The sequence below is a fragment of the Cydia fagiglandana genome, chromosome 25 (assembly GCF_963556715.1).
Source record: "Cydia fagiglandana chromosome 25, ilCydFagi1.1, whole genome shotgun sequence".
Taxonomy (NCBI): domain Eukaryota; kingdom Metazoa; phylum Arthropoda; class Insecta; order Lepidoptera; family Tortricidae; genus Cydia; species Cydia fagiglandana.
In genome coordinates, this window is record NC_085956.1 from 10,113,129 (window position 1) to 10,128,003 (window position 14,875).

At 41.6% G+C, this 14,875-nt stretch overlaps 2 protein-coding genes across 2 annotated transcripts in view; one reads left to right on the forward strand and one right to left on the reverse strand.

Annotated features, from left to right (window-relative positions):
• The window catches only part of LOC134677001 (uncharacterized), a 30,021-nt gene extending 21,934 nt beyond the window's left edge, over positions 1 to 8,087 (forward strand). The window contains exons 13-17 of the mRNA XM_063535389.1: positions 440 to 510; positions 3,940 to 4,029; positions 5,513 to 5,703; positions 6,921 to 7,325; positions 7,682 to 8,087. Coding sequence (XP_063391459.1) covers positions 440 to 510; positions 3,940 to 4,029; positions 5,513 to 5,703; positions 6,921 to 7,068 — 500 coding nt within the window. The 3' untranslated portion in view covers positions 7,069 to 7,325; positions 7,682 to 8,087. The remainder of the gene's footprint in view (positions 1 to 439; positions 511 to 3,939; positions 4,030 to 5,512; positions 5,704 to 6,920; positions 7,326 to 7,681) is intronic.
• LOC134677036 (uncharacterized) overlaps positions 1 to 11,159 on the reverse strand; it is a 148,770-nt gene extending 137,611 nt beyond the window's left edge. Inside the window, exon 1 of the mRNA XM_063535459.1 lies at positions 8,666 to 11,159. Coding sequence (XP_063391529.1) covers positions 9,235 to 10,635 — 1,401 coding nt within the window. The 5' untranslated portion in view covers positions 10,636 to 11,159 and the 3' untranslated portion in view covers positions 8,666 to 9,234. The remainder of the gene's footprint in view (positions 1 to 8,665) is intronic.
• Positions 11,160 to 14,875: the final 3,716 nt, after the last annotated feature.

Consider the following 14,875-nt stretch of genomic DNA (forward strand, 5'->3'; position numbering starts at 1 on the left):
CCCGCCGGGCACGTGGCACAAGGTCAAGGTCACGCACGTGGACGACACGTGTCAGTTTTACGTGCACTTTGAAGGCCCAGGTGAGGCATGTCAGAATAGAATAGAATTTATTCGTAAGCACAAACAAACGAGACAACACGTAATATGAAAGAAAACACAAAATAAGATTAAAGTGCCCCGAAATGGCTCCATCTCAGCATGTTGCTGGTGGCTGCCAGCGCTGGTCGTCCAATGAGACCATAAAGTTATAACAATGGAACCTGACCCGCCCAGAGACCTATAAAAAGGTCTCCTGTTCCATTCTAATTTGAACTTTGTGTTGACAAAATAAAATTTCATTTTGCTTGGCAAAGGTTTGACGTATGGGCGGCTAGAGGTTAACACAAGCCTAACTTTATATAAAATTCTTATTAATTAATTATATTTTATTGATTTACAGAGGAGCCTATGTCTCTAGCCGACCTCGTGGATGAAATGTCCCTCGCCGCCGACAATTCCGGACCTTTAAAGGTATTTTGATAAACTTACTTTTTGCAAGCATTTATTGAACCTGGTATGTTTATTATGTATGTAATTGTAGGTATAGTTTGTAGCTTTCTAATAGACCCCGACGGCTTGGCACCTGAGCGCGGGCTAGTCCAACGCTCAAAAAACCCGTGTAGGCGCGCTCTCCGATAACGCGCCTATGTTACGCATCTCGATGACATATTTTAGACTGGTTCTGTAGCGTTCGACTCGCCGGCACTCGGTAACCGAAGTACTGAGTGCCGGCGAGTTGAACGGACCACACACATCGTAACAAAACATTTATCCATTAGTTAATTTTGAACCTTATTGCAATTTCCATAGGAGTTGTAATTCAATTACCTAGGTAAAGTGAACGAACGATTTTTTATGCAGGTGGTTGTGGCACGAGAGATTTTACTTACACCGCACGTGCTACTTACTAGAGATGCAACGGATAGTTGTTTGGCCGGATACCGGATATTCGGCCTAAACATCGGCCGGATATCCGGTATCCGGCAGCCGAATATTCGGCCAGCGGAACTATACCTACATTACGGTTTTTCAGGTGCGCATTCTGCAGATTTGATATGTTTCCTAGTAAACGTTTGCGCGGACTCAATTCTAGGTACGAAATTAGTGCGCGTGCAAGTCAGTGGAATGATTAAATTGTTTATAAATAATAGACAAGTACGATTAGGACCGTGTCTGTTTCTTAAATCCAATTGGTTTACTCCGACATCAAGCAATGTTACTATCCGGTATTCGGCCGGATAGTAGGTTATTATCCGATATCCGGCCGGATAGTAAAATAATGGCCCGATAGGCCGGATACCGGATAGTAACCGGATATCCGGTGCATCTCTACTACTTACAATAAACAAAGGATTAGACGTCGGGGTCTATTAGAAAGCTACAAACTATAGTTGTGACCGAAGAGCTGGCGGCTACCTCGCACAACGTATCAGTATTGCGATACAGCGGGGAAATGCTGCCAGCATCCTTGGTACAATGCCTCAGGGGCCTATTTAAGATTTAAGCTAGTTATTCATTTCGTTTAGTTGTACCACTGTATATATATTGTATGTAAATAAATGATTTAATCTCGTTATGTTTGTATGTTCGGGTCAAATCTTGCTTGTCAAATCACTGCGATGCTGTGGATTTCACGCCACTAATTTCGTAATATCGTCGGGTGACAAGCAAAAGTCACTAAGTAGTAAGTACTATCAAAAAATTAAAGTAACAATGCACTTTATTACACTTGTAAACATCAAACATCAACATCAACATTTATTCAGCAAATAGGCCACAAGGGCACTTTTACACGACAACATTGAATTTACATAAAATCAAAAATAATAACATCAACAATTTTATAAAATAAAACTAACAATTCAATCCCACCAAAAACATTCTGTAAAAAACTAGCCAAGTCTCGATGGAGCTGCTTGTTTATCTCTAAAAAGTAATGAAATCTAGACAAAGTCGTGCCAAGTCTAAGGTTCCTTACTGCGATTTCTTTATTATTATAGTTAATGTTGTGTGACTTGGCCGTTGAAGGGTACACAAGGGTACAAAACCAGGTGCTCCATGACACCATTGCACCAATCTGCCATTGCACCAAAAAGAAGTGTTTGTTTCAGGCTCGCCCATACATAAGTATTATTGAAATACGCCGCTTTATCAAGCCTACAATTGACTGGTTATTGAATCAACGTTTTCCAAGTGGCAATTTTCCATCGTCAATGGGTAACGGTTCTGGCGACAGATTGGTGCAATGGTGTCATGGAGCACCTGGTTTTGTACCCTTGTGTACCCTTCAACGGCCAAGTCACACAACATTAACTATAATAATAAAGAAATCGCAGTAAGGAACCTTAGACTTGGCACGACTTTGTCTAGATTTCATTACTTTTTAGAGATAAACAAGCAGCTCCATCGAGACTTGGCTAGTTTTTTACAGAATGTTTTTGGTGGGATTTCACTTCTTTTTGTAGAAACGTGGGCATATTGATTTATTTTATTAGATTTTCTTATTTAACACATTTTTTTTCTTTTTAGGAGTAGTTTTTTTATTATTACAAATCTTTCTTTTCTTTTTTTCCGGTTCTGATTCTTGTATAGTAGCAACAGTTTTTCGTATTGCCCATTCATTAAATCTAATAATTAAATAATAATCAGTAATCCGTCACATTACATCTCAAAACTTTTTTGTAGTAAAAGCGTTGCGAGACTTGCACCTTTTTACATGTAATGTTTTTGATGGGATCTCATCTCTTTTTGTAGGCAGTCCTTCTTTTCGGGTACTCATACCCATACTATGTATACACATATCATAACTAAACATATCTTCATTCATACTCACATCGTACATCGTAGTGTACCTTTACTTTACTTTACTTTACCTACTATTTGTAGGAACTGCAACAGTAACTTTGTAATATCATATATTTATATGGGATTACAAACTTACTTATGCAGTTCTTAGATATATAAAACGTGACTGATATTGCAATATTTTTAGGTTTTCCCTTTATGTGGCCATTAAACCCTAACTCTGTACCAAATTTCAGCTCTCTGAGTTTATGGGAAGTACTAGTTCTATTCTGATGATCATGAGTGAGTTTCATAAATGCGAAACTTTGCTTTCGCTTAACTTCGGAACTAAATGACCTACAGACTTGAAATTTTGGATTTTAAGTATGTGATTATAGCTTACTGGATGACCAAAATTTCTGCGTTCTGGTCTTATCCAGAGGTTCTCAAATAGGGGCCTGAAAATGCGGCGAAATGGTTCCAGTAAAGGATGGTACGGCAGTGTTTGCTTCGCGCTCGACTTGGCGGGGGCACTGCCGTGCCCCCCGATCTAACGTATTACGATTACTAAGAGATGTATATGGTCTCTTAATGTCGAATTACATACAAAATACAGATAAAAAAACCGGGAAAGTGCGAGTCGGACTCGCGCACGAAGGGTTCCGTACCATAATGCAAAAAAAAAAACAAAAAAAAAGCAAAAAAAAAACGGTCACCCATCCAAGTACTGACCACTCCCGACGTTGCTTAACTTTGGTCAAAAATCACGTTTGTTGTATGGGAGCCCCATTTAAATCTTTATTTTATTCTGTTTTTAGTATTTGTTGTTATAGCGGCAACAGAAATACATCATCTGTGAAAATTTCAACTGTCTAGCTATCACGGTTCGTGAGATACAGCCTGGTGACAGACGGACGGACGGACGGACGGACAGCGAAGTCTTAGTAATAGGGTCCCGTTTTACCCTTTGGGTACGGAACCCTAAAAATTAAAGTAACAATGCACTTTATTACACTTGTAACACGGTTTATCGTCCAATAATTTCAATGGTGTTAGTGACTTTTGCTTGTCACCCGACGATATAAATCCGTCTTTAATGATAGTTTCCATTTGCAGTTAGTGCCGGCGCCTGGCGAGTTAGTGTCGGCGCCGTATGAAGGCAGCCACTACCGCGCGCGAGTCATTGCGTCACACGGCCAAATAGAGGTAATATCAATGAATATTTATATTTAATTCGCACCAACATATCTATTCTAAAGGGGTCATCCATTAATTACGTCACACCAATTTCTAGGTTTTTTGACCCCTCCCCCCCCCTTGTCACACTTGGTCACATTTGGCAAACCCCTCCCCCCTAGTGTGACGTCACATTTTTTCTACGAAATCGCCAAATCGAATTAAGTAAGTACCTAAGTATTATTAATATTTGATCAAAATATTTTTGACGATAGAAATATTAGTAATTTTATAATCCAAAACTGCTTAGGAAAGAAAATTAAACGATTAAAAACTATTTTCGTTTTAAAAACTTGTTATTTAAATGTACAGCGAACTAAATAATTTAAATAAATTTTCGGTTACTGATGAAGTTAAAGTGACGTCACAAAGTTTGTGTCTCCCCCCTCCCCCATGTCACAATATGTCACATTTTCTTGACCCCCTCCCTCCCCCTAAACGTGTGACGTAATTAATGGATGACCCCCAAAGCAATTAAAAATAGAAAAGACTCAACGTCTATCCACAACCTGCTTGCAACGAATATTGCGGTACTTTGGCCATGTTGCACGCAGGGATACCAGCAATTTGGAACGCCTTATCGTGACCGGTAAAATAGAGGGAAAAAGGCCTAGGGGTAGAAGTCCCAAACGATGGTCGGACCAAATAGCGGAGGAACTTAAAATACCTGTCAGCGACGCATTCCACCAAGCTACAGAACGGGACCGATGGAGACAACTAGTTGACGGAATCAAACGGAGTCACGATCCTCAGCAATGAGGGACCGACTGAAGAGAGAGAGAGAGATATTTAATTCGACGACCAGTCTGGCCTAGTGGGTAGTGACCCTGCCTGTGAAGCCGATGGTCCTGGGTTCGAATCCCAGTAAGGGCATTTATTTGTGTGATGACACAGATATTTGTTCCTGAGTCACGGTTGTTTTCTATGTATTTAAGTACATATTTATATATTATATATATCGTTGTCTGAGTACCCACAATACAAGCCTTCTTGAGCTTACTGTGGGACTTAGTCAATCTGTGTAAGAATGTCCTATAAAAAAAATACACAGACGGGTCTGCCGCGATATGCTTTCATTGTTTTTAGGTAGACCCGTCTGTGTAATTAAATATGTGTACAAAACGCGAGAGTTTAAAGTGTTAGAATTTATAATATCAACGAATTGTTTGATACTGTTTAAAATATTAATGCACCTACATTTCGAAGTTTGCCTAATAACATTTTTCTCTCATCTACTCAAAGGTTAGCCGGAAGAGGTCCTTTATAGGCCTTAGTTCGGCTCTGTACACTTGTACAGTCACCTGCAATAATATGTTACTCTTCGAAGACCGCAAAAATATGTAACACACTCTTATGGCTCTACGAATAAGATCGTGTCAGATATTTTTGCGGCCTTCGTTGTGAAACATAATATTGCAGGCGACTGTACCTCAATTTGTATATTTTATTACAGGTATTTTACATAGACTACGGCAACACGGCGACCGTGTCAATATCCGGTCTCCGGCCGCTCGAGCCGCGCTGGCTGGCGCTGCCGGCGCGCGCCGTGCCGTGCCGGCTTGCTGGCGTGTCCGTGTCCAGCGTGTCCGTGTCCGAGACGCTTAAGGATTTAGCGTTGAACAGGACTATGCAGGCACAAATCATGTAAGTATACCTTTTGTGATCATCAAAATAGTTCCCAAGTTATGTCCGGCGTGTCCGGAGTGTCCGTGTCCGTGTCCGGGGTGTTTGGGGCCGACGTGTCCGAGATACTTAAAGATTTAGCGTTGAACAGGACTATGCAGGCACAGATCATGTTAGTATACCTTTTGTAATCATCAAAATAGTTCCTAAGTTATGTCCGGGGTGTCCGTGACCGTGTCCGGGGCCGCCGTGTCCAAGACGCTTAAGGATTTAGCGTTGAATAGGACTATTCATGTTAGTATAACTTTTGTGATCATTATAATAGTTCCTAAGTTATGTCCGGGGTTTCCGTGACCGTGTCCGGGGCCGACGTGTCCGAGACGCTTAAGGATTTAGCGATGTTAGTATACCTTTTGTGATCATCAAAATAGTTCCTAAGTCATATCTGGTCCGAATGACCAAATATGACGGAAAGCTACATCTAAGTAAGACTTAAGGCCTGCTCAAACCGGCGGAGGCCTTTATACTTTCCGCAAAACTAAGTGACGAGTTAGGTCATAATGCTATCTCCTTAACTCTTGTTAAGACCAATCAAGAGTAAAAGAGATGGCCTTATGACCTGACTCGGCACCAGCGAGACACTCGCGTTGGATCATGGAGGCACTTAGTGCCTTTGAATTAGTATAACAAAATCGTGTTATTAAACATTTTTTACTTTTTACAAGCTTTTATTTAGTTTCACCTGACCGTTGTCTGTCTGCCTGTAATCAAATCTTGCAAGTTAATTTTGATCCACTTCTCGGTTTCCGATTAAGCTGAAATTTTGCATGCATTTTTAGATCGGATGACAATCCAATATTATGGTACCATCGAACTGATCTGATGATGGAGACAGGAGGTGGCCATAGGAGCTCTGTGATGAAACAACGAAACCTGGAAGAGATCCCTCAAAGGGATAAGTTCGCCTTTGTACTTCTTACTAATAACAAACTTAATACAAGTGCCTAAAAAATAAATTAACTAAAACTAAACCTAACAAAAAAAAATCTTACTAATTGTATGTTATTTTTAATATATCTTTTTGTACAATAAAGAGTTTACTACTACTACTACTAATTGTGTTTGGGGTTTTTAGAATTGACTCGATGAGTATTAGTTGTCTGTCGTAAGAAAAGTACAGTCAGCGATAAAACCTTGTACCAAAAATGAAATTTTTGCCAAAATCATTTTTTTTACAGTGCTCGAGGCCTCGACGAAGTGACAGTGAAAGTGATCGACGCGGACGGATTCGACGTCGGCGAACAACTGGCCGTGTTCGCCGATATCACCCTACAGCCTTATGACGTAGAACATGACGAGCGACGTTGCGTCCTCGTGCCGGCTTAGCCGAACATTTGAGGTTAGCTTTACATCACTTATATATACAACTGGCCGTGTTCGCCGACATCACCCTACAGCCTCACGATATAGAACACGACGAGCGACGTTGCGTGCTCGTGCCGGCCTAGCCGAACATTTGAGGTTAGCTTTATATTACTTATATATACAACTGGCCGTGTTCGCCGACATCACCCTACAGCCTTATGACGTAGAACATGACGAGCGACGTTGCGTGCTCGTGCCGGCTTAGCCGAACATTTGAGGTTAGCTTTATATTACTTATACAGGGTGTTTGGTACATCGTTTGCCAAATTAAAACGGCAGATAGGTTGAGTCATTTGCTATCTTCTTAGGCCTAGAATTTTTTAGATCGACGCAAAAAAAAAATTCACCTCTATGCCAGTTTTTTGTTAATTCCAAATTTTTACTTGTTTAGTAGTAAAAAACCATGGCCAATTTTGTTTTTCTAGGCATGAGAAGATAGCAAATGACTCAACATATCTGCCGTTTTAATTTGGCAAACGATGTACCAAACACCCTTTAAAATGAGAATGTAAACTCCATTGGGTGACATTTTTATAACGCTATAATTATTTATTATCAAATTGTTTTTTTTTAGGTGCAGCACATGACCAACGAGATTGATTAGAAAACCGAAGATTTATTTTAGTTTTGAGACAAACAAAATATTAATTAAGTGTTATGCCGGCTGTACAGACTCGTCCAGTGAGAGCAATACGAGTGTGTACATATTGCTTCTTTCTCGTCTCGTCTTGGGTCGGCTTTTTGCTGAGACTTGCCTGCTTTCGGACGGATTTGCTGGCGAGAGGCTCTCGACGATTGTATACAGCCGGCATTAGTTTTAAAGTACATGTAATAATAAAAACCATTAATAATAATTAGTTTTTAAGCAATAATGGTGAGTTTCTTGCGGCGTTTCTTCTCACCAAATATCAATTTCCGAAGCGCTGGTAGGCCAGACATGTAAAATAATTAAAATAAGTTTTATACTTTTATAAAAAAAATGTTTTATTTGTATTCCTCTAAAATCTACATAAAAAAATTAAAAAAAAATTGTAAAAACTTAACTATTTTACCTATTATATGCATTTTAACACATTCATTGCCACTAAGTGCTACGGGTTACGCTCGCAGCGCGTAGCCACGTCTTTGCCGTATGGAGCGTGTAGTCGCTACGAACAGTGTACCCGACAGTCGGGTTCTTGGCGGTGAATGTGCTAATTTCTTGAACGTAAACAGGTTCATGATCAAGAGAAAAATAAAATTGAAATAAGCTTAACTATTGAAAGCAGAAACTATACCTACCTCATACAGTCAACAATAGAGCTATTATGAATACAGGCAAAGTGCCAAAAATATGTATACACGACCTTAATGTACAGGCAATAAAGTACTGTATACATATTTTTGACACTTTGCCTGTATAGATCTGTTGTTGACTGTACCTACCTATTTCATTTAGTTGCCGACTAAGTGACTCAATATTATTCGACTTAAACAATATAACATATAAAAATTACGTGTTTTGAACACATAGTCACATTTATTGCAGTATCTATCGCGAAATTATTTTATTACCGACTTTTCGACACAGGTTTCAGTCGTAGTCGCGGCGCGTGATCGATAAATAAAGTTAATAAAATAAATTCGAGATAGACCCGTCTATAAATGTGAGTTAAGACGAAACAGGAGCTGAGTTTTAAATATTTTAGGTAAATATACCCGTCTCGCTAACGGAAGCGGCTCCTAAAACTAGTGCAATAAGGACAAGGCGAAAAATCCTGCGTAAAAATATCAAAAATCGAGGTTTCGTACTCGACTGTTTCCTCCTCCAAAACTTAACCAATCCAAACCAAATTTGGAAATCTAAATGATTATGAAATTATCTGTGTCGAACCGTTTTGCTTTTTTGGCTAATTGATATCAGTTTTGAATACTACACCTCTGTTTGCGGCATAGTTAATTAGGCCATTTTGGCCATTTTTGAAGGGCTCTAGCGCCTTAAATAACAAAAATATCAAAAAAAGCTAATCGGTCCGACACAAATATTGACAATATTAATCTGTGTTGAAAAAATCATTGCTCTAGCATCAAAACCCACGGAGGAAACAGTCGAGTACGTTTGTATAGAGAAATGACCACTCCTGGCTCTTAATAAATATTACTTACATCGACTGGTTCGCATAATTCGGCACTGTAAGTACAAGGATAAGAATAGAAATCTTCCTTGTACCCTTTAACATATAGGGATTCCTTAACCTGACTGTTTAACTCCACGTCTGGCCTATAGTGCGCGGAGCAGGCAGTGATGCTGCGTATCTTTCCCTGTTCCGCTACTATCAACCCGGCACCGGCCACCTCGTTCCCAGCAAGCAAACTAGACGTGTGAGTATGCCCTCTCTTGTGAAACTTCGAAACTAAAATCTGCCCGTCTGGACCCATCACGAAAATGGCCGCCTTCTGCGAATAATTCTCGTCGGCATCGCTCGTGTCTAAAATAACCCCTTGAGAGTCATAGAGACTGCCATTCTTAACCGAAACTTCCCACTGAGCCCTGCTGCGAACATCGTAGTACACCACAGTTGGCGGGCACGTGAAAATTCCGTCGTTGTAAATACATTTTTTCGCCTCCAGCCGGTATTGGTTTTGTATACCAAACGTTCCATAGGTAAAGGAGATGCTTACCGCGTTTTCATTTACGGCAATCAGTTTTACAGATTCTGAACCTAGGTTATTAGTGTAGATTCCCTTTGATTTCAGCACTATGTATAATTTTCGGTTATAAAGGGCCATGCTTGTGTATCCATTACCGGATAATCCAATCGATTGATAATCCTGCTGATAAAAATCCATATTGAAGTAATGGATAGCACCAGCATATTTAAGTCCATACATTTTCTCCCCTAGACGTACCATTCCATAAACATCCGACCAGCCGTTTTCATAGAAAATGCTGCAATCCCTGTCTTCAGTCAACCAACAACGATATATATGTCCGGCATGCGACCCTGCATAAATATGAGAGTCGAACGCAGCAAATGATAAAATTTCTCTTGGCACGTCAGCGAAATGCCAGCAGCTATGAGGTGAGTCCAGTTCGCATCGCAGGATTGTTCCATTTTTGAGCCCAGCGTGTATGTAACCAGCAGCTACCGCTAGACCACTGATTTTAGTGCCCGCTTGGTTGAATTCGTAGCAGGAGTGTCTTCTCTGCCACACACAGCGGAGCATTATCCCCGATTCCAGCGACGCGTAAAGATATTCCCCGTATACCACGGTGGAAGTAACATTTGAATGGCAAGGACTAGTATGGAAGACTTCACACGAGTTTGGTTTATCGATCGGGCATCGAGTTATACTCCCGTTGTTATTACCTATTATCATCAAGGGCGGCATGAAGGGGACTTCTTTGGTGATCTTCTGCGATATAACTGTTTCTGTCACTTTAACTTTGCTGAAGGCGGAGTCTTGGTTCGCGGTGTCCGTGACGGCCGCTGCTTGACACCCGACGATCGCGAGCGCGGACAGCGCCAGGGAAAACTTGAGAAACATGGCGTTAGCTCGATAACTTAGTGAAGATAATGAGTGAGTTTTAGGCACAGCTTTGTTTTTGCGCGGTAAAGGTGTGAAAACCGACTACACAAGTTGTTGCCACTGAAAACTCTAAGAGAATGCGATTTGTTCGAGCGCCGAACTCGGCATAAGTAATATGGGTTTTTTAAACTCTTCCAATGGTCCCCGGCCCCGTGTTTAATAGACTCTATTACTATGCCATAAAGTGCTTAATGCAAAACGCGGTTTTACAGATAAGAGTGATAAGAGAGACCAATAGGTTATCACGGTAGGAGAGAGCGGGGTTAAACGTGCCGATTTTCATAAAATACAAATTTGATCTATGAAAACAGTGTGAATAAGGTATGTGGGTTGCGCTATATTAAATAATGATTATTTGCGTTTCTGAGTAGCGATATTATTTTGTGCATCGTTAAACAGTTTTTTTACCAGAATTTTTTTTATTAGATAGGTCGGAACGGAACAACTAACCCCGCTATGGGGCGGGTTGTTCCGTTGCTAAAATTTATGAAATGAAATGAAATGAAATATTTTTATTTCGAACATATGGTCCATATATAGGGTTAGTCATTACAGTAACTTATAACTATAGTTAGTATTATAATTAAGACGAAACAAACAAACAAACAAAACAAAACATTCATAGCTTTCGCGGCGGAGCAGCAACAGGTGAGTGTAGCTGTACACACCGCTTGACCAGGGGCGAGTCCCAACGCTGCGCCAGCATACTTAGGATGCTGTTCGTGCTGCTTCGGCTGCGATTGAGGAGTGACGCGCATCGCTTCCTCATGATGGCGAAAAAACAGTCTGTTCTAGCCTCAGCAAACATTGCTGAGGCGCTACAATACCGCGGCAACCTAAACAGCATCCTAAATGCATCATTGTACTGGACTCTCAGAGCGCTATACGCCCGCTGCGTAAAATTAGCCCACAGACCGCACGTGTAGAAAGTTTGCCAAAAAGCTTTGAACAAAATTAGCTTTACTTCTTTACTGCCACGTGCGAACCTGCGGGATAACATGTTACAGCGGACACACAGCGCTCGGCGCTCCCGCTCGATGTCCTCGTTGTCAGACAGTGTGTCCGTGACCCAGTGGCCCAGGTACTTAAATTTGTCCACTCTCTTTAACGGAGTTCCGCAAAGCTTAACCTCCTGCATTCGGTAACTTTTATTGCCTGATTTAAATTGCAAGAGCTCGCTTTTAGACGCATTGTACCTGAGCCCATGGGCCTCAGCATACCTTTCGCAAATACCTAACATTTTTATGAGACCACCCATCGAGGGGCTCAGCAGCACCATATCATCAGCATAGCTTAGGTTATTGACACATACGTGTTCTATGTGACATCCAACACAAGCGCTGCTGAGCTCCTCGATGAGGCCATTCATATACAAATTGAACAATGTAGGAGAGCTCAATCCACCCTGTCTGACCCCGCATTGCATCACGTACTCCTTGGACAAGGCGCCCGCCCACTTAACACTGTTTTTTTGGTTACCATACCAATGCTGAAGCAGTGAGATGACGTTACGGGGGACCGTCGTGTCCTTGAGTAGTTTCCTCCATAATAGGTCGTAAGACACCATGTCAAATGCTTTTGACAAATCCAAAAAACAGGCAAATACCGGCGTCTCACGTGACGTATAGTAATGGACGGTCTGCTTAAGACATAGGATTGCGCTTTCAGTCGATAAACCCGGCCTAAATCCGAATTGAGCATCATGTAGTTTAATATTTTGTCCTAAAATGTCATCAAGCAAACCGTCCAGCACCTTGGCCACAACCGTGGCAAGCGATATCGGCCTGTAATTGGATATGTCAGAAGCGTCCCCTGTTTTATTTTTTATGACAGGCACAACAATTGTTTTCACAAGTTCCTCGGGTAAGTAACTATGACTAATACACAATTTATAACTTATCCGTCAAATATTTAAATCTCAGTTCACACACGCTAAAAGTGTATTTTGCAGTTCGTCGAAATATAAGATAATTTGTTGTGTACTATCAACAGATAGTTAAAAAAATCCAAAGCAAAAATGTGATTATCCGTGGGGTTCGTTGTGCCCTCGTTTTTGATTTATTTTCCATAACTACTATTCTACTATAATGGAAGCAACGAAAACGGCTCCTGCAACCGCATAGTGGTCTGACTTTTCGCGACAAACATCATACGAATCGCTCCATGGTTTATTTGCGTTCCTATTCCCATCGGATCAACTTACCTCCGGCACGTTTAACCCCGCTCTCCCCTACCTAACCCTGGGGTCAAGAAATTACGTTCCATCACAACTACGTTTATTTGTCATGTTTTTTTTTAAGTTGTATCAATTGTGTGAGTCAATCGGTCCTTGCTAGAAATACGAGCGACGATATGTGATGTGTCTAGTAGTTGCATATTACTGATTTGTTGGGGCAGGTCCCCGCAGCGAATGCGGGTGACCTTGTCCTAAGTTTCCAGGTCTTCGCCGGGATTGGCGGTTTCATGGTGTAAGTCAGGTAAGCAATTTTATTAGGTCTTAATAAAGGTGTGTGTGTAGTATAGTGTACAGTTCTATATCCTGGCATTTTCCACAGATAGTTTCGTGGTCACATCTGGCATGTGCATATAGGTATCTGGGACAATATTTATTAGATGTTCAATGGTTTGTACCTACTGTGTGGTTATCGCATGGGCAGGTGGCGTTATCATGCCATGTAAGAGCGCTGTTACACTGGCGATTCGCGAGCAAGTTGAAAGCAAGGCGAGTGCGCATATTCGCCTTTCGAAACGTGGGGCGGTTAGTGTAGCACTTTTACCCTATTGTAGAGTTAGACCAAGAAAAGTATGCAGCGATTTTGATAGCCCACGCTGTGCAAATGTTATTTTATAAGTATCTACGTCATAAGAGAAACATTATGCAAAAAGCGAAAATGGCCATGTGGTCATGCTGTCGAATGGCAGGAGCAAGATGGGGCTTAAGACCCAAAATTGCTATGTGGTTATACACAGCGGTAGTGAGGCCAATTGTCACCTACGCCTCCGCAGTCTGGTGTAACAAAACCAACCAAAAGACAGCAATAGACACTCTAAACAGCCTGCAACGCACGGCTTGTTTAACAGCAACAGGCGCCTTCTCCTCGACACCGGGAGCGGCCCTAGATGCACTGCTAGACATCATACCACTCCACCTGCAGGTGCAAAAGGAGGCCAAGCAGTGCGTCTACAGAATATGCACGCTAAACAGGCCAAAATGGCGCTCTCAGGCATTAGCCAATCTAAAGGCCTGGGTCTTTGCAAATAGAACCCTTAGCATGCCCACTGATGACACGCACACCGAATGTCATCTCACCAAACTGTACACAGTAGAAATACCTCCTAGAGACAAATGGATCAACAACCAAATGTACGTCGAAGAGGGAAGCCACGTTTGGTATACAGATGGTTCCAAAAAAGGCAATGATGTAGGATGTGGGATCTATGGTGAGAGACCTAAGCTCAGAGCTAGCGCACACAGGCCTCAATCTTCCAGGCAGAAGTCTTCGCCATCAACAAATGTGCGGAGATCAACCTGGATAGAAACCTAAGACACCAGCATATCTACATCAACTCAGACAGCCAGGCTGCTCTGCTGGCACTAGAATCCCTTGAGTCAAACTCAAAACTAGTCCAGAACTGTAAAACAAACCTAAATGCACTGGCTAACTCCAACAAGGTCACACTTAGATGGGTACCAGGACCCCTATTCGACAAGCGACGTTTGACGTATCGTGTTGATCTCCCGTTGATGTGGGAAAAATCATAAGTTCTCGAATACGTACAATGTCAACATTTGACATTAACAATCCACAGTTAGGGTGACAAGCAAACCAAACCGAACCACCCTTAGTTTAGAGTTGAGTTTTGGTTGTACCAAATGATATTATCCACCGTTGATGGAATCAACACTCAGTATGCGATAAAATCAACTGTTGATTTGACGTGGATGCGAAATCTGACAGTTGTACGTGTCGAATTTGGCCCCAGGGCACTCCGACATTAACGGAAACGAAGAAGCGGACGAACTTGCTAGAAAGGGCGCAGACACACCCCTGGTCGGCCCAGAACCGTTCTGTGGAATCACAAAACGGGATGCATATTCTCTGCTCAGCAAGTTAGAAAAAACGAGAGCAACCGAATGGTGGAAGTTCGTTAAAGGACAAGAACACTCGAAAGCTCTAATCAAAGGGTTCAACAGCAG